Here is a 21,851-nt window from a genome sequence, read left to right on the forward strand (position 1 = left end):
AGGAAGAATGCTGATCGAGCATTCTTTTGGCATTAACCTGCTGGGGGAAATAGGGGCCTCATTCCCCAAGTTGTTTGTGGCTCTGTTTTTCTGGGGAGGGGAGTTTTTGGCAGAGCAAAACCCCTATGCAAATGAGGCATATTTCTCAAGGAGCTCGAAAGTGGCCTTTAATTGCTTTGGCCCTCCTTTGCAGTGCTTTGCCTCGCCCAGTGGTACCAATCATAGCATACGCTAGAAGCATATTTTCGAGTTATATGCTGCTCCTGTAGGAGGGGGTTTCTTACCCGTAAGGGTGGGTAGCAGTCAGATGATCTGGATCCAAACCCTGGTCAGCGAGGTGAAGCCGGTGATAATGCACTTGAATAGGCTTGCTTAGGGCAGAGTCAATTTGGTCCTTAACTAGCTGTACTATTCTTTTTATGGCTCAGGGTGCAAAGGATATTATAAGGAGTACGGTTACTAAGGGGCCTAGTATAGGGAGGAGGTAAGGGAGGATTCCATTAAGCCCCCAGGAGATACCTCCTTGGGTTTCTCACTCACGTTTGTGGTTTTCAATTCCTTCCTTAAGTTTGGTCATGGAATCCTTAACTATGCCAGAATGGTCAGCGTAAAAGCAACATTCCTCACCTAGCGCAGCACAAAGCCCTCCTTGCTTAAGGAAAAGCAGATCTAAGCCTCTCCTGTTTTGGAGAACAACCTCCGATAGGGACGTAAGGGATTTTTCAAGATGGGTAATGGAGGTTTCAATGCAGGCTAAATCTTCGTCTATAGCAGCTCTTAGGTGGGAGAAGCCTTGGTTTTGGAGAACGACAGAGGCGATTCCGGTGCCTAGGCCAGTAATACCTAAAAGAGAAGCAATAGTAACAACCGTAACAAGTTCTCTTTTCTTTCTCAGCGTGGCTGGAGATTGCGTGGCCAAGTGGTGATAAAGGTCTTCCTCTGTATGGAAGAGGACATGGGGTAACACAGCCACTAAGAGGCACATTTCCCCTGTTTCAGTTAGGGCTTTTGCTGATACGCAAGGAGTAAGCCCCGTAAAAGAGCACAGCCATTTTGCCCCTGTTGGGGGGATATAGAATTTACCAGGCGATAGAGAGGACGACTGTGCACAGACTGTTTTTAAGGAGGCAGAAATATTACCAGTACAATGCCCAGAGTGAAGAACGGATTGCATAGTGAGACCGATTTTTCTTGCATTCCAAGGGCATTGGGAAGGATTGTCTTCATTAGAAGTATTAAATGTAACATTAAGAGCTATAGCATCATAATAAGGAGGCTTGGCAGAGAAACACAGCCAACAACTATGAGTAAAATTAGGCTGGGAGGAGTTTAGAGAGAGAAAGGTGGCTTGGAGTAGTGGCCAAAGCGGGCTATCAAACGATATGGACGGGCTTGAGGACGACAATATTGGGATGTTAGTAAAAGGAGGAGTAGTGGAATAAATTTTGGAAAGATTTTTGTTGGGCGTGCTTGGGATAGGAGGGGTAGCTGGGGGCGGGGGCGCGAGCACCACATTTGGCCCAATGGCGGATGGTTTTTGCTGTACTGCTTCCTTTTTTATCATGATAAGACTCCCTGGGTCGACTCCTTCCAAATAGATTCTGAAGCCCCAGGTTCGACCGATTAGCCAAGAAGGATCAGTAGGGAGCTGTACAGTGAGATTTAGTTTTTGACAATTATATTTATCGTAATAAGGATTGATGGAATGGTCATGGGGCTTGCAGCCAAGAGGGGCCCATTTTAAAGTTAGGTAATGATCAGGGGCGGAAGGTTTCCAAGTAGTGGCTAATGTTTCACACCCCCAGTATGCACAGTAGTATTGGTTGGGAGTATTGCAGTACTGTTTCCCGGGGTTTGAGGATGGGCACATGTAATACTGGGCTTGGTTAAGGCAAGGTGTGCCCTCCGGGAACAGGATTAGGTCACAGGCGTAAACAATGAAGGAAGGGCGTCCTGCGGTAACGTGGGTTTGCACAATTTTGGAATCTTCCCATCGTGCTAGGGTCCATTTCCAAGGCTGGTGGGGATTGGGATCAAAGATAGCGATACTTGGCTCACTAAGCATATTTTGCAAGAGAAAATGTAAGGTGGCAACTTTAAATGGCAGTAGGCTTAACAAAGCCATACGAATAGAGGCTATAGGTTCTTCCCGTTAAGGGAGACAAGCTAGCAAAGTAATACACCCTACAACGCACAAATATGCTATAGCAAGCAGGAATCTTTCTAACGGATTCCAATCTTTTGGGGCAACGGTTGCTAATCCGGCTGCAAACAGCAAAGCCAGAAGACCAATTAAGAAAAGCCAATAGTAATTCAAGTGGTAATTCATGTGATTAGTGATGGAATAAACCTGTAAGCAGGACTTCTCTTCACTTCCAGTTGTGTGCAGGCTGGTTGTCTCCGGATGGGTTATAGCAGGAGTTATTGATGCGCTGGAAGAGAAAAGAAAGACATTTTTCTCAGGGAGAGGCTTCTACCCTGGAAAGGTTATCATTAAGAGGAGGGGAAGGAAGTGTCTCAGGGGTTTGTTTCGGCAGTGAAGAATTAATATGTTTTATCAGCCGTTCTGGAAGCCAGCGAGGACCTTCCCTCTGTTGATCGTATATACAAGCAGAGCCCCGTCCCCAAATAATCATGGGCTCAGGCCCATTCCATTCTGACATTAAGGGGTCATGCCACATAACAGTGGCTTGTTGCGTTTGTGTTCTGGGATGCCAATGTCTGTCAGCTGCAGATTGTCCTTCATCATCCAGAGTTAGGAAGTTAAGAACAAAAAGAGCATGATGTAAAAGGTCTCGAGGTCGTTGTTTTGTGAGATTGAGAGTACTTTCGGCTAGGCGGCACAGGGCATTTTTTAAGGTGCGATGTGCTCGTTCTACTATTCCTTGCCCCTGGGGGTTATATGGTATTCCCGTAGTATGCTTAATTTGTAATTGTTGACAGAAGGTTTGAAAATTTTTTCCAGTATATCCAGGCCCATTGTCTGTTTTAATGACTTTAGGTTGGCCTAAAATAGTGAAGCAATGTAGTAAATGAGAAATAACATGCTTCGAAGCTTCTCCTGTTTGCAAGCTAGCTTGAGAAATGGCCAGGTTGCTTACAATTATAGCATGTTGGAGGCTTTGCTTGTGCCGCGAAATTTTTGTGCTGCGCTGCAAAATTTTGAAGAGCTGCGCCAATAGCTATTCCAAGGGTTTGAGTGGGCCCAATGCCAGAACAGAGCTTTATGTAATTATTAAGATTGGTATTACGAAAGGGACAGATTGCTGCTTGGCAGGCAGCGTTAGCATTCTCATAGGCCAGGTGCTTGATAAAATCACTTTCGTTTTCGCTAGCCCCAAATAAACGCTCAGCCATGTTTTGCAGACGGCTAAGGAAATCGGTATATGGCTCATCAGGTCCCTGTCTTAATTTAGCGAGAGAGGCAGTGGCGGCGCCCTTTTGCGGAAGTTTTTTCCATGCTCTAAGCGCAGCCGTTTGTATTTGCGCTAAGAGACCTGGGGGGAATTGAGCCTGCTTATCATTTTGATGGTAGGGACTTTGACCTAAAAATTTATTTAAGGTCCAAGTTTTAGAAGTGGTCTTATGGGCATTACGGGTGGTATATTTTTTACAATGCTCCTCATAATCAGATTTCCATAACAGGAAATCACCGCCAGACAAGGCAGCTCTGGCTAGCTGGAACCAGTCGTTAGGAATAAGTTCCTTTTCACTGAGGCTTTCCAGCAGGGCGAGCGTGAAGGGGGCGGTAGCGCCATAATCACTCACTGCCTTTTTTAATTTCTCTAGATATTTTAGACTAAGTTTTTTATATTTAGCTGTTGAGGTGGAGCTAGCTTCCTCCTGCTCTCCTTCGCTAGAGTCGGGGGAATCTGATTTATTACTCTCCTCGCTATCGCTACTAGAATCGCCATTTTTGGAGCCGGCGACACCATTTTGGGAGCCGGCGGCGCCATTTTGGGAGCCGGCGGCGCCATTTTGAGAATCTTGAGTCTGACTACGCGTAACTGGAAAAGCATAGGCGTGGCGAGTACAATGGAGGCACGATGAGCGGGCGTTTTCTGGAAGCGAAAGGGCTGCAATGCTTTGAGTTGCCGACCGGAGGTCGGCGAGCAAATCGGCGGCATGCTGCCACTCCTGTTTAAAAGTTTCTCTAAAATTATCAGCGTGTAGCCGGAGATTTTCTGTGGCTTCTTCTAAAGCGCGAAACTGAGATGAGGGTGTGACTGGATAAAAATGAGAATATGGTTTGAGAAAATCGGGTGCGTAAGGGGGTGGCCGAAACGGAGGAAGGGAGTTATTTTCTAAAGAGGGAGAAATTTTAACCTCCGGTTCCTCCAAAGAGGGAGAAATTTTAGCCTTTGGGTCGATTTCGTGCTGATCGGGCGACAAACTGACTTGACTGGTTGGGGTATTTGGCCTATCCCTGTTAGGATTTTCGTTTAAGGGATATTCAGGCATGTTAATGATTACTGAGCCGCATGCTGAAGCGGGGCGAGAGTGCTCTCTCAAAGCTTCCTCTCCTAATTTACAGAGGTTTTGGACGTCTGGAGCTGAAGAGTGGACTTTTAGAATTTCATTAATTAGGTTCCAATAAGAAAAGGCAGTAACTGGGACCTTTTCAGGACCAAAGGTTCGAAAATAATCTTTTAAACAATCTCCGACTCTTAGCCAGCACTGGTGGTCTATAGTACCTTCTTGAGGGAACCAAGGGCAGGTTTTTAACAGGAAATTAAAAAAGCACGTGAGATCTTTTTTCTTTACTCGTGTTCCTCGTGCCTTGAGTGATTGCTTAACTTGACTAACATATAATTCGTGTTGGGAAATTCCTTGTCCCATGATGAGGGTGGGGGCTTACTTTTTGTTGCTTTCTTTTCTTCTTCTTCTTTCCTTTCGCCAACACTGATCAACTGGTGAACGGATCTGTCTCACGAGCGCGCTTCCCCGCGGCGATCCCGGGTGCGGTGAGTGTGAGGTACCTCTCTCCTTGAGTGCGGCGTTCCATCTCTCACAGAATTCAGGGCCCCACGTTGGGCGCCAGTTTGTCCCGGCCAGCGGGACGTTCAACGGAAGGCTCCAAGTCCTGTGAGGGAGGAATGGTATGGGACAAGAGACACGAGGAATGACAGCAAGACAAAGATTCTGATCAAGCTGCAAAATTTTATTGAAGGGGCAGAGCATATATACTCTAGGAGAGAGGGGGAGTGGCTAGCAAGGGCGGGTGGCGGTCTAGGATTGGTGGCTGCTGTTGCTAGGGCGGATGGCAGATGTAAGGCTAGCACAGGATTGGTAGCTACTGTTGCTGGGGTAGAAGGCAGATTGTAAAGCTAGCACTCTAGGCGTGAATCTTAGGCGCGAACGGCTATCACTTCCGTAAAGAAGGCTGAGGGCAACTTAAGCCGTTATTGCATCAGTCCTAGCGGCCATGTTGCATATCTCCGGCATCGCTGAGGGTGGATTTTATACATGCTACCTTAATCGTCCCCAACATATAGTGGTATATAATATACATACTTCACAGAGTAGTTGTGAGATTAAAGGAGTTAAAACATAATATAATTAGAAGAATGTGTGTCACAGAGTAAGCACAAAAGAAGTATTATCATCATCACAATCATCATTGCCATCACTATTATATCTGTTCTCATCTTTCAACTAAAGCTGTATTGTTAAAAAATCTAAGAAACTCTTACTTTTTAAAAATCAATGAATATTTGCCAACCTTTATTCTTTTTGACCCACATTTGCAATACGTGGTCCTGTTGACTACTATGTCAGTAAGAGTCCAGTGCCAAAATGGAAACCAATCTATATATTTCGACCAAAATGGAATTGAATACTGAGAATTAGTTGCTTGCAACATTGTTTGGTGAACAGCAGTAGAAATCACAAAGGGCACCACTGTACTATTCAATCCAAGAGCACATCACCATAGGGATAGTAAGAGGTCAGGAGGCTGCTTCTGCCTTTGCCACTGCCGCCACTACTGATGCCACTGCCACCCATTGAACCTGGGGTGCCATCTCTAGAAAACTAATCTGATGGTAAACCAAATGGTCTAAACTAAATAAACTATTTTTAAATAGTCATAGCTCATGCTTTTGCTTGTCAACAGAAACTGCATCAGGAAAGAGGTTCATACCTCACTTCATCCTTTTAAATCTCAGGCAAAGGAGTCTTGGAAATACAGTTCGGGTTTGATTTATTTTTCTTTATTTTTCTTTATTTATTTTTTTTGTCTTGAAAGTTCTGCCCTGATAACTTCTCCACACCAGTGCCTATCAAATCCTTATCCATAGCTCTGAATTTCTTACTTTAATTTCAAATAAATAACACAAAGAACTATTGGAAATTTCCACATGTATTCTATACCGTGGCCTCAAACTCAATATGTTTATAGTGGAACTAAGCAAAATCAAACAATACCCAACCCAACACAGTATGTCACAATTATGTTTAGTGATATATTTTCTTCAAAGTATTTAGGTGTAAAACTTTGTTTAACACAACCTAAAACAACTTTCTTTTGCTTGAGTACTGATTAAATGGTGGAAAATCTAAAGGAATGAATAGACATTATGGTCTTCAAAAATCGTCCATGAATATAAAATCTCTCATTTTGGCTTTTCTTAAAGTGGTAACAGCTGGAGTTTACATTCCCTATCATGTTCTGAATTACGGTATATATATTTTTATTTAACAGTGTACAGAGCAGTTGGGTGTGCTGAACTCCTTTATGGAAAGTGAGGAGTCTAATGAAAATTTGCAGTAAATGGAGAAGTCCCTACAACACACAATATAAAATGACTGGTTTTGGACTTAGATAAAATCAGACAGATTCAAAGTTCATCTTTCATATTTACTAGATTTGTGATTTTGTGGATGTTACTGAAAGTCTTCAATTACTTAAAATCTTTAATTAATCTATCTACTTACCTGTAAAATAGAGGTAATCAAGGTACCTACATCACAGGTTCATTTGGAGACTGAATGTGATAACGTTGCAATGCAGTTCTCAGTGCAGCATTAATCTCAAAGTAAAAACAAAAAACAAAGAAAAAGAAACAATAATTTTGGTTAATTTTAGTAATACTATTGTTGATAATTAATGCCATTCCTCCCCCCTATTAACTATGGTTTAGGCTCATGCTGCAACTGGTATGATTTGATAGTCATTATTTTACTTCTTTGTAGATTTACAGGTAAGAAACTCATTAGAAACCCTCAGGGACTTGCAGCTATACACATGTAAAGCATATATAAGTAAAGTACTACATATGTGATATATATATGTAATATGTGGTATATTAAATCCTAGCGATTCATATAGGAACAGATGAGCTATCTTGAGTAGACCGGAAGGTAAGGCAGTAAGTAGGTCCGTCCCTATGCCCCACAGTCGATTTATAACCATTGTTATTTAATGTGAGATTATCCTTTTCTGGGGGTTTTAGGTACTAAACATAATTTCAAAACCATTGGCCTAAGTTATCTCTAAAAATTGTTCTATTCTTAACTGAACATAATGGTAGACATGGAATATATTTGTTAAGAAACTGTCATTTTAAAATATTTCAGTTACACATAACAAATGCGTTCAACTTAATGTACGAAAAGAACTCAAAATACTAGAGAAAATGTTAAACTCTCACTTAGATTGTGGTACTGATTGTACTTTGAAATAGTGTGGAGAGAGTTGGTTATAATGTTGAATTATAAATCACTAGGGATTGTATACAAATGCATTATATTTTAAATATTTTTAGGTCAGCGGTTGCCTTAGAAGGATATTGCAACTGATAAGATAAGGAGTTCCTGTAACTCTACACATGGGATTTGTTCAATAAAGTGTTCTTAAATAAATGAGTGAAGGTATTAATTAATTAGTTAGAACTTAATTTACCATTACACTTTTCGGCTCCAATTTCAATTGTGTTAACATATTTAATGAATTCTGTTATATTTATTTCTGCATACTAAGTAACATTTTTTTACATGAATTGTTGAATAACTGAACTTTGTGAAATGCGGATGAGTTTCTTCCCTGGCTCAATCAGCAGTTTTTAGGAACATTATTTTCTCTATCAGAAACTCCTAGATGTACCAACTTGTAGAATTGCCAAGCAAATTTGAGAGGCCACAGGAGAAAGGACTGAAGAAATGAGGACATCGTAGGGAGGAGGGAGTTGTCACTAAGGCACAAGCACATGTTGTTCCTACCCCTCTGAGTGTCCCTGTCCACTGAGGACACCCTGGGACATCTCACTCAGACACGTTTCTGGCTTCCTCTGGGAGAAGCAACAAGTTGACAATCTCAGCTTCCTTATGGCAGTAGGGGACTTGCTGAAAACTGATATCATGTGGACTTTTTTCTCTGCAAGACAAAAAGCATAACAGAAGAGTCAAACATGTTCTCCTCACTGTGACTGAGGGAAAAAAAGAAAGTTCTGCCTGCTTGGCATGGCCAGCTCTTTAACGGGAAGGCAGCAGAGTTTTGCAAGGCAGGGGAGCTAGGGGAATGTTCTGAAAACCACACCTCTGCATTTTGGCTCCTGAAATCAACTAAAAAACATTCTGTGGGGACTGGCTTTTGGCACACTTTCATGCTCATGATGAAAGCACAAGTTCTAACAGGCCTGTCTCAGAGCTAGAGCTTAGGAAGCAAACTGGAGAACTCAGTCTTAAAGGAAAAGTCTGTGCCATCAGGAGACAGCAGCCCACTTGGACTGGGTGATGACAGTTAAATTAGTATCATGTCAGCCAGATAGAGACACTGCTTTTACGGAATTTGCAGTTGAGTAAAGAGGTAAATGCACAAAAATACAACTTAAGTAGGAAGTTGTACCTGCCAAAAGAAAAGTACTGATAAAATTGCTCTATGAGGTCAAAGGAGGAAAGAAGGATCACTTCCGTTTGGAGAAATTAGGAACAGCTTTGTGCAAAAGGGGCAACCTGTAAACAATATTCAGTAAATCCTGAAAATGATGAACTTTAAAGATACCTGGAACAGTGACTTTAGAGCCTTCTCATGTCAGGCAAAATAATTTTGTATCATGTTACCTTACCTTTATTGAATTGAAAGTAATTAGAATCCCATTTAGCTAAAACATCCCATTGGAATTTTGAATGGGATTATGTTACATTTATAAATTAACTCAGAGAGAACAGATATCCCACAAATACTTACTTTGTCTAGAGACTTATCTCACTGAATGAACCTACTCTTCTCTAATTTGACCAAGAGGAGTGTGTTGGCATATTTGCTTTGTCATTTAATATCCATTTTCCATTGTTCCATCATGAAGTTTGTTTTGTCTCAATAAGGTTTTAGATTTCGTGTCATTAAAATATTATTGAGATTGTAGTATAAGATAAGGCCATATAGTGACCCTGTCCAAAAATAATGTCTGCTTCTGTGGTGAGTATAATAAAGACTATACAGCCTAGAGAGTAAATATATTTGCCAGTGAGAGTCCTTGTTGTGTATTTTCCTAACCTTTGTCATGCTCTTTTCTACACACTTATGCCTTCTGAAGTCTCAAATAAACAAGTTGAGCCTCTCTGATTTAGACTGGATTAAAGGGATGAATTAGTATTGAGAAATGTATTCCCTGTTGAGAGAACATGTTTCTACCCACCTCACTGGGGCACAACCTTTGAGGCTAGCCATTTCTGTGGGAAACAGAGATTGCAATCAATTTTATAATTCCCTGTAACACCAAAGCATTATGGTCTCTGGAAAGAGAATTAACGGAACATCTCATATTGCTTAAATTTTTTTTTAACTTTTTATTTGAAATGCTTTCAAACTTGCAGGACAGTTACAAAAATAATGCGAATGCCATACAGAAAATCCAGCATACCCCAACCACCCCCCTAGATACCAAGATCCACCAATGTTGCCACATTTGGCCATATTTGCCATTATAATTTCCACAACAATAGCAGTAGTTGGAGGAGACCACACTGTTACCAGCCTCTCATCAAACATAAATTTATAGCCTTTGTGCACTAGTTGGAGTGCTCTGCAGATGAGTGTCAAGCTGTTGATATGAACAGACTCATTTGTGACCTTTGTTCTGAAAAGCCAACCTGCTCCTCAGGGATGAATTGCCCATCTTCAGGATCTGGCCAAACCAGGTCATAATATTCTCTTTTATGAGGAATTTTCTTATTCCATTCAATTGTTTGAATTTGATCCAGTGTTTGATCTGCTCATCTATTAAAGCTGCTACAGTGAACATGTCAAAAACTCCAGGCATTAGCATTTCCATATTTGGTTTGACACTCATCATAAAATCCCGTGTTATCTGACTACTCTCATAATTTCCTCGCAAGAGTGTAACACAATCAGGCCATTTAGCCTTTAGTGCAAGAAGGCAAGTGAAAGTCTCCAAACTATAGTAACCTCTGTCTACAGAGTCACCCATAAATATGAAGTTTGTGTCAACCTGACCTCTGGTTCTGAAGAGCTAACAAAGATCATAAAACTGTCCATGTATGTCGCCACTGTTACCGGTATTGATAATGACTGAACATTTGACTCTTCCAGGAGGAGGTCACAGATATAGTCACATAACTACTTTATATCATTCTCTGGCAGGTACTTGTATAGCTGTGTTATCTCCACATACTGGTCCAAGTCTAGTGGTGCCATTTTAGAACTACAAGCCATGGCGGCAGTGGTGGTGGCAGCAGCAGTGGGTGTTCTCTCCCTCATTTTTGAATGAAAGTTTTGCCAGATGTAGAATTCTTGGTTGGCAATTTTTTGCTTTTAGCACTTTAAATATATCATCCCACTGCTGTCTTACCTCATGGTTTCTGGATGAGAAATCACTTAATCTTATTGAGGCTCCCTTGTGTGTAACACACTGCTTCTCTATTGTGGCTTTCAGAATTCTCTTTTATTCCCTCTTATCTTTGCATTCAACAGATTGACTATAATATGCTGTGGCGTGGGTCTATTTGAATTTATTGTGTTTGGAGTTCATTGAGCATCATGGATGTATATACTGATGTCTTTCATTAAATTTGGTGTGCCAGTTGGATATATTATGTCCCCCAGAAGAGCCAGGACCATTTAATCCAATCTTGCTGGGTGGAAACTTTTGATTGAGTGTTTCCATGGCAATGTGACTCATCCAAATGTGGGTGAAAACTTGGATTAAATTATTTCCATAGAAGTATGGCCCCGCCCATTCAGGGTGGGTCTTGATTAGCTCATAAGAGCTGACGCAGACAGAGATACTTAGAGATGCTTGGAGATGCACACAGAAGGACATCTGGAGATGCTAAGCTAACAGGTGAAGCCCAGAGTTTGCCCCAGAGAAGGTAAGAGAGGAAGTTTAGAGAGAAATGCCTGGGGAGAAAGAAACAAGGACACACAGGAGCTGAGAGAAAGGAGCAAAATGAGGAGCCCAGAGACATTTTGGAGAAAGCCATTTTGAAACACAACTCAGGAGCAAAGGACCAGAAGATGTCAACCATGTGCCTTCACAGTTGACAGAGGTGTTCTGGACACCACTGGCCATCCTTCACTTAAGGTATCCTCTTGTTGATGCCTTAGTTTAGACATTTTTATGGCCATAGGACTGTAAACATTGTAACCTAATAATTCCCCTTTATAAAACTAACCCATCTCTGGTATTTTGCATAACAGCAGCATTAGCAAACTGGAACATATGGTAAGTTTTCAGCCATTATTTCTTTGACTATTACCTCTGCTCTTTTCTCTGTTTCTTCTCCTTATGAGACTCCCTCAATGCATATATTGTTATACTTGATGGTATTGAAGTCTTGTCAGGCTATGTTCACTTTTCTTCATTCTTTCTTCTTTCTGCTCCTCGGATGGAATATCCTCAGTTTGCTTATCTTCAAGTTCTCTGATTCAACCTTCTGTCAGCTCCAATGGCTACTGAACCCCTCTATGGAATTTTTAGTTTTTGTTACTGTGGTCTTCAGTCCTTTTCCATAATTTCCATTTCTTTATTTATATTCTCTTTGTCTTCATCTGTTGTTTTCCTGATTTTCTTTAGTTTTTTATCCATGTTTTTCTTTAGCTCTTTGAGCTATTTAGGACTATTTTTAAAAAGTCTTTGTCTGTTATGTCCCAGTTCAGGTCCTTCTTACTGATGAGCTCATGCTTTAATCTTCTCCTTTGCCTGGGCCATCACTTCCTATTTCTTTGTATGCTTTGTATCTTTTGTTAAAACCTGGGCATTCTGATATTTTAATGTGTTGGCACTGGAATTTGGATTCTGAGGTATCTGTTCCTTAGGCCTCCATCCCACTGGTGTTAAGACAGAGATCTCCTTGAATGCCATGAGCTAACAGCAACAACTAAATAATAATAGGAGGAGGAGGAAGAAGAAGAAGGAGGAGGAGGAGGAGAAGAAGAAGGAGAAAGAAGAAGTAAAGGAAGAGGAGGAGGAGGAGGAGACAAAAGAAAACACTTTTCCCCATCATTTCAGATTGACCTATGCATTTTCTCTCCTTCAGGGCGTATTCATACAAAGAATTTAGACAATAGCTCCAGGCCAAAGGGTAGGGGCCTCCCTGAACCTTTTGGTGCATGTGTCTTGTTTTGGCCCCATTACATGGTTCCAAATGTTCCTTCTTCCCTAGGAACCAGTTTCTTCACAGTCCCGGGCACTGCACTGTATATCCTACATACAGCAATCCCTTTCCTCAGGCATCTGCTTGACTGCTCTCCCATGGAACTCTTGTAGGAGAGTTCTGTGAGCTGCCTTCTAAACACAGGGAAAGTTCTGGGACAGTGAGTCCCTTAGGCAACCACCAGACAATTTGGGCCAGACACTCCCAGTATGAGCACAAGGGTTACTCTGCTCCCCCCAGAACCAGAACAAGGGATCTACACGGGTTGCACTGTCCAGTTCCAAACCATGCTAGTGAGGGCTAGGGTGAGGTCAACCAGGGCACCAGAAGATCCTATTGCTTTTAAGTTGTCTTTTTCTTGATTTGGTGCTCACCCTGTTACTGTAGTCCTTTAACTGTTTTCTGGAGATTTCAGAAAGATATACCTGCCAGTTCTTGCTGGTTGTTCAAACCTTCTGTAGGGGGACAGAGCCCTAAAATGTCTCACTTGGGTCATCTCGATCAGGGCAGGATCCATATTTCTTAAGTATTATATCAGCCTGAATTACTTTTATATGTGTTCATTAACTGATTCACAGACACTTCAGAAAAATGCACAGATATATGTATTTTTTGGATTTAATTTGAGGTGTTTCCTGAGTCCTAGATGTCCACTCTTAGAACAAGGGTCAGTGGATGCCGGGTTAGGAAACCGTCATCTATTAAAAGTATTAGCCACAGGAACAAATGGTGGGGATAGGCCCAAACTCTGTGTGAGATAATCATGGCAGCTCATGAAAATTGGAGAGATTGTGGAGTTGAGCAATGTCTATGGCTAAGGAATTAGAATATAGCGTCTCCCTAGCAAAATCCCTCAAGAATGGAAAAGAAAGGAAAGGAGAAGAAAGGGGAGAGGAGGGGAAGAAACAGAAAGGAACAGAAAAGAGAAAGAAAGAATGAATCCTGGTTTACCAGGGCTGCTATAGCAAATACCACACAATGGGTTGTCTTAAACAATGGGTATTTATTTGGCTCACAGGTTTGGAGATTGAAAGTTCAAATTCAAGGTCTCAACAAGCTACATTTTCTCACAGAGTCTGTAGAGTTCTGGTTCTGTCTTGCTACTGTCCTTGGGGGTCCTTGGCTTCCATCTCATGGTAGCTCTTTTTTTTCTCTGTGGCTTCTAATTCTTGACTTCTTCTGTCTGACTGCATTTGAATTTCCCCTGTGCCAGTCTAAGAATCTAAAGACTTCTAAGGACTTCTAGTCATACAGATTAAAGCCCACCCTGATTCATTTTGGCTTCATCTAAATAATATCACTGAAGATCCTATTCACAAATGAGTCAACACCTTAATAATAACATCTTCAAAGGTCCTATTTAAAAATGGCTTCACACCCTCAGGATTTCAGATTAAGACTTGAACATGTCTTTGTGGGGGACATGATTCAATCCCCTCAGGTAGGAAGGAAGGAAGGAAGGGGAGGAGGAAGAGAGGGAGGGAGGGAGGAAACAGGGAAGGCAGGAAGAATGGAAAGGAAGAAGGATAAAAGGATTAAGTTTTAAAATAAGTTGTTTAAACTATATCCATATGCTTTGAAAATGAATACTTACCAAACAATTAGAAAGGTTTTAAGACAAGCTATCTTATATCATGTGTTCAAAACCTAGGTAATCTAAGCACAATACTTAATTTTAAATGGAAAAAAAAAACCTTTATTTTTTATATTATAAATTCAACCTCATTCGTCATTGTATTCATCATCATATCTTGCTCAATAGAAGCAAGGCTGATCCAAATATATAACTGCTTTAGGAGACTATGTCATGAATTATTATTATTTTCTTTAATTTTAGTGATATATACATCCATATATCTCATTTAGTGATTTTAAGTCAGCTTTCACCATTACTGTTACAATCAGTGCTGCACCTTTAAGTGAAAATGACCACATACTCTAGTCATAAGGGATAGGGTAATTGTTGAGTCGAAATGAAAGATTCCAAGAGCAAACTATTGGATGAAAGATTTGGCTGTAAACTGCTTTTTTTTTTTTTTTTAATATGGGATAAGACTGATGCTTAGAGAGAATCACTTTCAAGTCTTGCTCTCACAACCCTGAGGTCAAAGTGAAGTTTTTGGCTGCATTTCTTTGGTGTGCTGGCCAACTTTCTTCACATTCTATCAACTTGCTCTAGTGCATTGATGAGGTTAGAAAATTTTGAGGCTGAAAACCTGGAAATCCTGATAATGAGGGGCCCCAGTATTTCTGTTCTGAAAAAAAATAATGAAAATCCTGGAGGAATAGCCATGCAAACCTAATAAAAGAAATTAAGCTCTCACCCAAAACTTCAAACAAATTACACAAAAATCAGTGGAGTGAAATGAATGCTGACTGTCATAGCCAGTGCCTAATTTGGACTGAGCATAGGGCCAAGATGCGGAAATCCAAAACAAGAGCTTCACCAGGAGCAGATCCAGGTTTTGCTGGATATGAAAGTTATATAATTTGTGGGACCTTCATTTGGAAAACTAATTTTAAAAATCACATTTTTGCAAAGTTTACGTATATAACCAAGCATAGTGCTATGGTGCCTTCAAGAGCCTTGCAAAACATTCATGGAAGTTGCAAGCCTGAAGCTTAAGCTTCTTTTGCTTCAAAGTATAGCTCCTTTGACAGATGTTTACATAATGAAATAAGAAATAAATGGGTTAAATATCAACCATATCCAAATGTTGTGAAGATTACACATGATAATATATGTACAGTACCCAGAGTATAATTGGCACACATTTCAATAAATGCTCATTTTTTTCTCCTACCTTTCATTTTTACATAAATATCAGCAGCAAATTGATTTTTAAAAGATAACACATTTTTAGGAGGAATCTTTGAAGTAGTTCTATAGAGGAAAAGTCCACAACATTTTTATATAGGCTTTTTGAAATAGGGGATATTTTACATGATATCATAGGCATTGTGAGCTAAGGATTTGGACACATTTTTAAAATAGAACTTATACTTTATTATTTTTTTATGAATGATGGATACTACTGCAGCCTGGTTCCAGAGGAGATAGAACCTGAGATGAAGAGTAGCATATGGGAAAGTTATTAGAGAGTATTCTTAGGATTAAACTAAGTGAAGGGAAGATGGCAGAACTGGGCAGAAGGAGGAGGAGGACAATGATGAAGTTATACTCAAGTCCTCAGTCAAACCCACCAGAAGCTTAGGGATTATTCTTAATCCTCCTGAGTGAATGAGTAGTTTTATATCCCTTTATACCCCTACATCAAACTGTCATTGTATGCAGGCTGCTCCTGGGCAGTGGATTTGGCCATGGTGAATGTATTTGTCCATTTCTCTTTAAACATCTGAGACTTGTGAAACAATTTCTCTGGGATATAGAGTCAGGAGTGATATCACTGGACACTAGGGCTCATGCATATTTAATGACACTAAATTTTGCCAGATTGATTACCAATCTGATTGCTGAAATTTATACTGCCACCAGCCGTGCCAGACACTTCTTGTCTTCCCAAATCCCTGCCACTGCATGTTAGTAACTGGTTTCTTAATTTTCGCTCTATGGATGTGGCAAAAGTGGTATCTCACCTTCATTCTTTTGACTGTAGCATCCATTCCAACCCCAGCACAGAGCCTAGAATATAGTAGATGCTTATAAGTGTATTTTAGAGAAAAACACCTGCAACCAAATGTTAAAACACTCTGATCTGAAATAAATACTTGGATATGAATTTTGTGTGAGTAAAGGATTTGGGTACTGTGGATAGTTAAATCTTTCTGGGCCAACTCTTTGGCATTTCCTGGCAGAAAGGTTGATTTTAGGAGAGCTCATGTACCATTTGGACTCACCATTTTATAAGCTGTTATCTTTCCTAACATTTCTTCTAGCTGTTCATTATTCAATACATGAAATAGAGCTTGCTATCTTTGTATGTGTGATAGACACGTTTTTTGTTATCTTCTTAATCCATGTCCCAACTTTCAGAAAACTGAGTCCTCCCTCGCTCACAGAGCATAACTGTCCAGAAGCATCGTTGCTTTAGCCATGTCTGTAGCAAGTGACCTCATCCCTCTGGCCATTGTTAAGGAGACCAAGGACAGACACACAGTCTCAGCAAAGTATCTCAGTGATGGCCAAAGACCTAAACTGGACTTCACCTCTTGGACAGTAAGGGGCTCGGGAAGTCACTAGCCGGAGGGAAGCCCTGTAATCCCAGCCACCGCTTGGTAGCTGATACAGGCTAACAGAGGGGCGTAAAGTACTGGAGTCCATCTCAGCAGCACGTGGGTCTTATAAGCGAGTTCCTTCAGTCTTCTTCCAGTCAGCAGAGAGAAAACACTTCTCAGCACTTGCTCCAGAATCAATAGGGCAAGGGCAAGAGTTTTGGCTGCTTAGAGCTGTCCCAGGGAGTAAATGTAGTATTTTTATCTCAGGAGGCTAGCCTAGCAGAGATACATATTTATCAACTGCCACTGGAGAGACCCTGTATTGCCCCCATCCAGTTCATCCTCAATATTAAAAATTAACATCTGCAATGTCAATCAGCATACAATATTATTTAAAAGGGTATGCTGATGAGCGTCCCCTGATCTAGCCAGTAGTCTGAGGATCATCCACAAAGCGAGACATTAATGGCTAGGACATTAATAGCTAGGGAGCACTGGGTCAAGAGGCCATTACTTGGGCGTTTCTTTAGGCTGAGTTAAATTAATTGGATTCTGTCCTAGGAGTATAGAATCTAGTCATTCTGGTTTTAGTCTCCATAAGGAGTGCGACTGTCATGAAAGTCATATGAATTCAGGGGATATAGGGCAGCCAATTTCCAGGGGACATGGAAAAGAGAAAGCTAGTTAATATAAAGAGAGCCACATGAAGTAAATGTAAAAAGACAAGTTACAAGAAACAACATATTGCTGGAATGGAAGGAAGAGCAACAGAAAGAGCGAGCCACTGCCTTAGGTCTGCATCTTTTCTTTATTTTTTTTTTTTTTTTTTTTTTTTTTTTTTTTTTTTTTTACTGATGCAAAATATTTATTCTAAGTTATTTTATGCAGTAGTTTCCCCCTCATAACAGACTTGTGATAACCATATCTTTTAAATCTGTAAATAATGTTATCAAAATAATCTTAATCTTTGAAATCTCACAAAAATTTATATTTTACAATCCACCCTGAATATCAAGGCTGCAAGAATAACACAACATTTCCTATATCCAAATATTTTATAGCTGTACCCAAAAAGGAAAAAAACAGAAAAACCACATATGCTTGGTTAAGGGCTAGTTACCCGAGCAGCCAAAAATAAAATAAAAATATCCAAATTATTAGCATTAATTTAATACAATTATAACTTCAATAGTCACTTTGTCATTGACAATGATTGCTTGAGCATAGGGGTGAGTGCCCCAAGGGCTGATAGTAGAAGCTGTTGCTGCAGACCACTGTCTCCTCCTCTCTGCAATGCCAGCTCCCATCTGTGCCTCGCCCCATATATTCTGTCTGTGTGTAAATATATATTATTAAAATCTTTCCCACCACACAAACTTCTCTCTATTAAGCAGGTAACAGGGAACAACAACAACAACAAAAGCTAAACAAGCCAATCGCTCTCTTTGGGATATGATTATTTCCCTTGTGCATGAAGTATTCAACAACAACAAAAGAAAAGGAAAAGGAAAAGAATGATTTCTTTTGTATACTCCCTAAACACAGAGGCTGAATTTACTTGGTCAGATTTAATTGTGAGCATTTATATGCCTACTTCCAGGCATCGTCATCTGATGTTTCACTGCTACTGGTTTCCGTGTCTGAGTCCTCAAACTCCACTTTACAAGTGCTCCTCCAAGGGGAAAATAGGCTGGAACTACGGCTCTGTAAGAACCCATTCTTCCCAAAGCCATTTCTTCTCAGCTGCTCTGTCTTCATCTGGAACTCTTTGAGCTCATCCTCTGTGAGGGGAAGGCAATTCTCATCATTTTCAGGATATTCCTGCCATCCCATTGCTTTCAATAACCTGTGCTCTGCTTCCAGAGAGTGAGAGAGGACTTCCCCTTCCTCCACAACAGGAAGAGCGAGGCCATTCTGATGACATTCTTCTTCTTCATTTTCCTTTGGTTCAGGTGTGCTATTCTCCAAATCCTCCAGCTTGTCACAGTCTCTGCTCTCTGAGAAGTCTCCATTCTGGTCATCCTTCAAAGTCTTGAGGAACTCACTCTTCCTGTCGGTAGTTCGGCGGGTCAACTTGGTAAGACGAGAGGAGGTGATCTCAATTGGAGGGGTGGTGCTGGAGGGACTCTCTTTGGGAGAGCTTAGAACCGCGCCACCAGCCAGTACCACTGGTTTGGTAACAGAGATCGGACTGGTAAAAGTAGACTCTCGGCTAGAGGAAAGGGACCCTGATTTGTGTTCCATTCTGTTAGCTTTCCATGCACTGGGCTTTGAAGGTGGTGGTGCAGGCTTAGGAACCAGGTTCTTATAGACACTTGGGACTATGGTTGATGATTTGTTCCCATTTGAATGGTGAGATCCTGGTGAGGTGAATGCAGCAGAGAAGGCAGCAGCAGGATCCTCTTTGGAAACTTTTTTAATGACCAGCATCTTGGAGGGTTGCTTGGCACTAGGTGGGTTTTCCCACACTCCAGAAGGCATCCCAATAGGTCTGCATGGCTGATTCTGTTTGCCAGCTTCTGGATTCAAAGAAGGAAAGTCTTCTTCTTCAAACTGCAACTTTTCCACCTTGTCTTCTTTCTTTTCTTCCCTAATCTCTGTAGATGGCTTTTCCTGAAAGGTAGAGCCTTTCCGGGAGTGGAAGCTGCCATTCCAGTGGCGATGGTTCCCTGTGCCACCCCCGCTACGCTGGCTCATGCCATCATGACCCCGGGAAGAACCATGCCAACCAGACAGGTTCCCTGTGATTCCAGCATATGCTCCCTTAGAGACACCAGAGTCCACAGAATCGTGACGGAATAGGGAGGGCTGGTGCCAGGAATCTCCTGTAGTTCGTAGGGGTCCATTGTTAAAAAAGCCATCAGAAGAATTATGACGGCGACGGCTCACTCCAAATCTACCTTCTCCTCGGGGTAGGTGCTCTCCGTGTTTTTCAAAGGTGGCTGTAGGTGACTTAACTGACTGTGGTGTTGAGAAATTTAGCCAAGCAGGAACAAAGTCATGCTGCGCCATTTAGGTCCAGTGTCTCTTTTCAGCAAGGTGAGGCATCCAACCTCATGGCCAGGATCCCAGAGTGTAACCTCTGTGGTCCTGTTTCCCGAACTCCTTGAGTCTGCCAGCTGGATCTCCCACGCGGTTTTCTTGTTAAAAGGGTGCTTAAGTAGCCTGGCCAGCAGCACGCCTTGTGATGAAGCACAAAGAAGCCAGGCTCCGTGTGGATCACTCTCTCAGTCCCCTCAATTGCTCATTTTAAACTATCTAGTTCCTGACACTTTCCCAAAAGGGGGAAGGGGGAAGGGGAAAGGGGAAGGGGAACATAAAAAGGTATTTGTCACATTTAAAAAGGGGGGGGAAGGGGAAAGAGCTATGTCTATGTTCACCTCATGCAACTTTCTTGAGTGATAGCACTGTGATGTTGCTTAAATGGATAATACATGGACATTTGCACAGCGAGTGCAAACAAAGTTCATAACAAGGTCATAGCTAGAAAGACAGGTGGGCTCGTGTGGACAAGTGATGTCATCAAGGTGATGGACCGAAAATACAATTTTAAAGCACTAGAAAAGATCTTCTGAGCAGTCAACTGCAGTGGCAAAATAGCCACATGACACAGCCCTTAAAATATAAATCTCATTATTACACAGCTGCTAAAAAAAGTGTGTAGATATGTATTTATATATCTTATTCTTCAAAGCCTAAGGACGTAAGAAATCTTATTAAAAAAAGAAAAATCAGACAGGAACTTGATATACTTTCCCCTCCACGGAATAGCAGCTTTCAAGGCAATTTCTTGGTAAAAGCTTCCAAATATATCTTCTATTTCTTTGGTCTTCACTATTTACAAATTCAGAGCAAAATTAAAACAAGTAGAAAGACAGAGGGTGAGGGGTTACTGAGGAGGAAGACAGCTCCAAAGGGTGGTTTCCTTCTCTTCAGTTTCCTGTATTTCTCTTTTTCTGCCCCCTCCTGAAGAATGAATTGAGCTACAGGAAGGTGATAATGAAGAATCTTCTACTGCCTCAGTAGAGAAGTGTCTTATTATTTTGGATCCATTTCCATCATTATTCAAATCATTTAAAAGTCCACAGTTATTTTTTCCGGCAACAGCGGGCCTACAGCTAAGGCCGAGACACGGCGTCTGAAGGTGCGGCCCCAGCTCCTAGATCCCGCAGAGGTGGCTAGTCCAAAACCATAACAAAGCTCTTCCCAAAATGGCTGCCCAGCCCACACGGCCCAGGATGGGCAGGGTCTGCATCTTTTCTTTATACACACATACACAGGCACCCATGCATACAGGTGCACACACACACACATTCACATGCACATACATGTTCCTGGTTTTGTTCTAGTTGTTGCTGTTTACTAAGCTAATTTGAGTAGGGTTTTGTTATTTGCAACCAAAGTAAATATAGCTAAGGGTACTTTCTTATGAAGTTAAGGGTACAGAGTAATTGGCAGTTGGTTTAATGTATATCAGATAATACAGTCACAAAATGTATGTTCCTTCTAAGATATCTTGATTCCCTGCATGCTGGAACATACACATATGTACACACAAGCTATCATTGCACAATATACTATGTGTGTGAACGTGAGAAAGAGAAAGAAACACAGGTTGGCATATTATTAGAAGATTTTTATTTTCTTTACAGCAAAGCAAATCTATTTCTGATCAATATAATTTCTTTAACTTCCATTTCAGGTTTTCTTAAATTTGGTACTTTGTAATCACATACTAATTCATATATTTGTAAACTCTGAGGATAATGACATCTCTTTTATATAATGAATTCATTCCAAAAAGGTGTTTGTTTAAAACCAAGAAGCAAGGGTCAATTAATGGAGGATTTCTTGGCAAAGGCTAACAGTGAACTAAACAAAGCTATTCAGAAAATGACAAGTGTTTATGACCTTCAGAAAAGGAAATAAAATGACAGAGTACTCAGCAATGAAATGGAAGGGAGTGGGAAAAGCAAATAAGAATAGAATGGAAAAAAGATATTTTGAAGACTAATTATGAAAGTACCAGGTGATTTAAATATGCATAAGAATGACAATTA

The 21,851-nt window shown here is 41.0% G+C and overlaps 1 protein-coding gene and 1 pseudogene across 1 annotated transcript; both read right to left on the reverse strand.

Annotated features, from left to right (window-relative positions):
* Window positions 1-8,262: 8,262 nt before the first annotated feature.
* Window positions 8,263-10,657, reverse strand: LOC119508889 (annotated as a pseudogene).
* A 7,635-nt stretch (window positions 10,658-18,292) lies between these two features.
* On the reverse strand, window positions 18,293-21,033 carry LOC119509027 (vasculin-like protein 1). Its single transcript, XM_037802824.1, has 2 exons — window positions 20,544-21,033; window positions 18,293-19,972 (listed from the first exon to the last, which is right to left on the reverse strand). Exon 2 carries the CDS (start codon window positions 19,801-19,803, stop codon window positions 18,382-18,384), a length of 1,422 nt encoding a protein of 473 aa, XP_037658752.1. The 5' UTR covers window positions 19,804-19,972; window positions 20,544-21,033; the 3' UTR covers window positions 18,293-18,381.
* Window positions 21,034-21,851: the final 818 nt, after the last annotated feature.

This window comes from Choloepus didactylus, chromosome 14, assembly GCF_015220235.1.
Source record: "Choloepus didactylus isolate mChoDid1 chromosome 14, mChoDid1.pri, whole genome shotgun sequence".
NCBI classification, from domain to species: Eukaryota; Metazoa; Chordata; class Mammalia; order Pilosa; family Megalonychidae; genus Choloepus; species Choloepus didactylus.

Excerpts from the sequence above, each read along its gene's own strand:
- LOC119509027 (XM_037802824.1), bottom strand. The coding sequence starts at position 19,803 with ATGGCGCAGCATGACTTTGTTCCTGCTTGGCTAAATTTCTCAACACCA.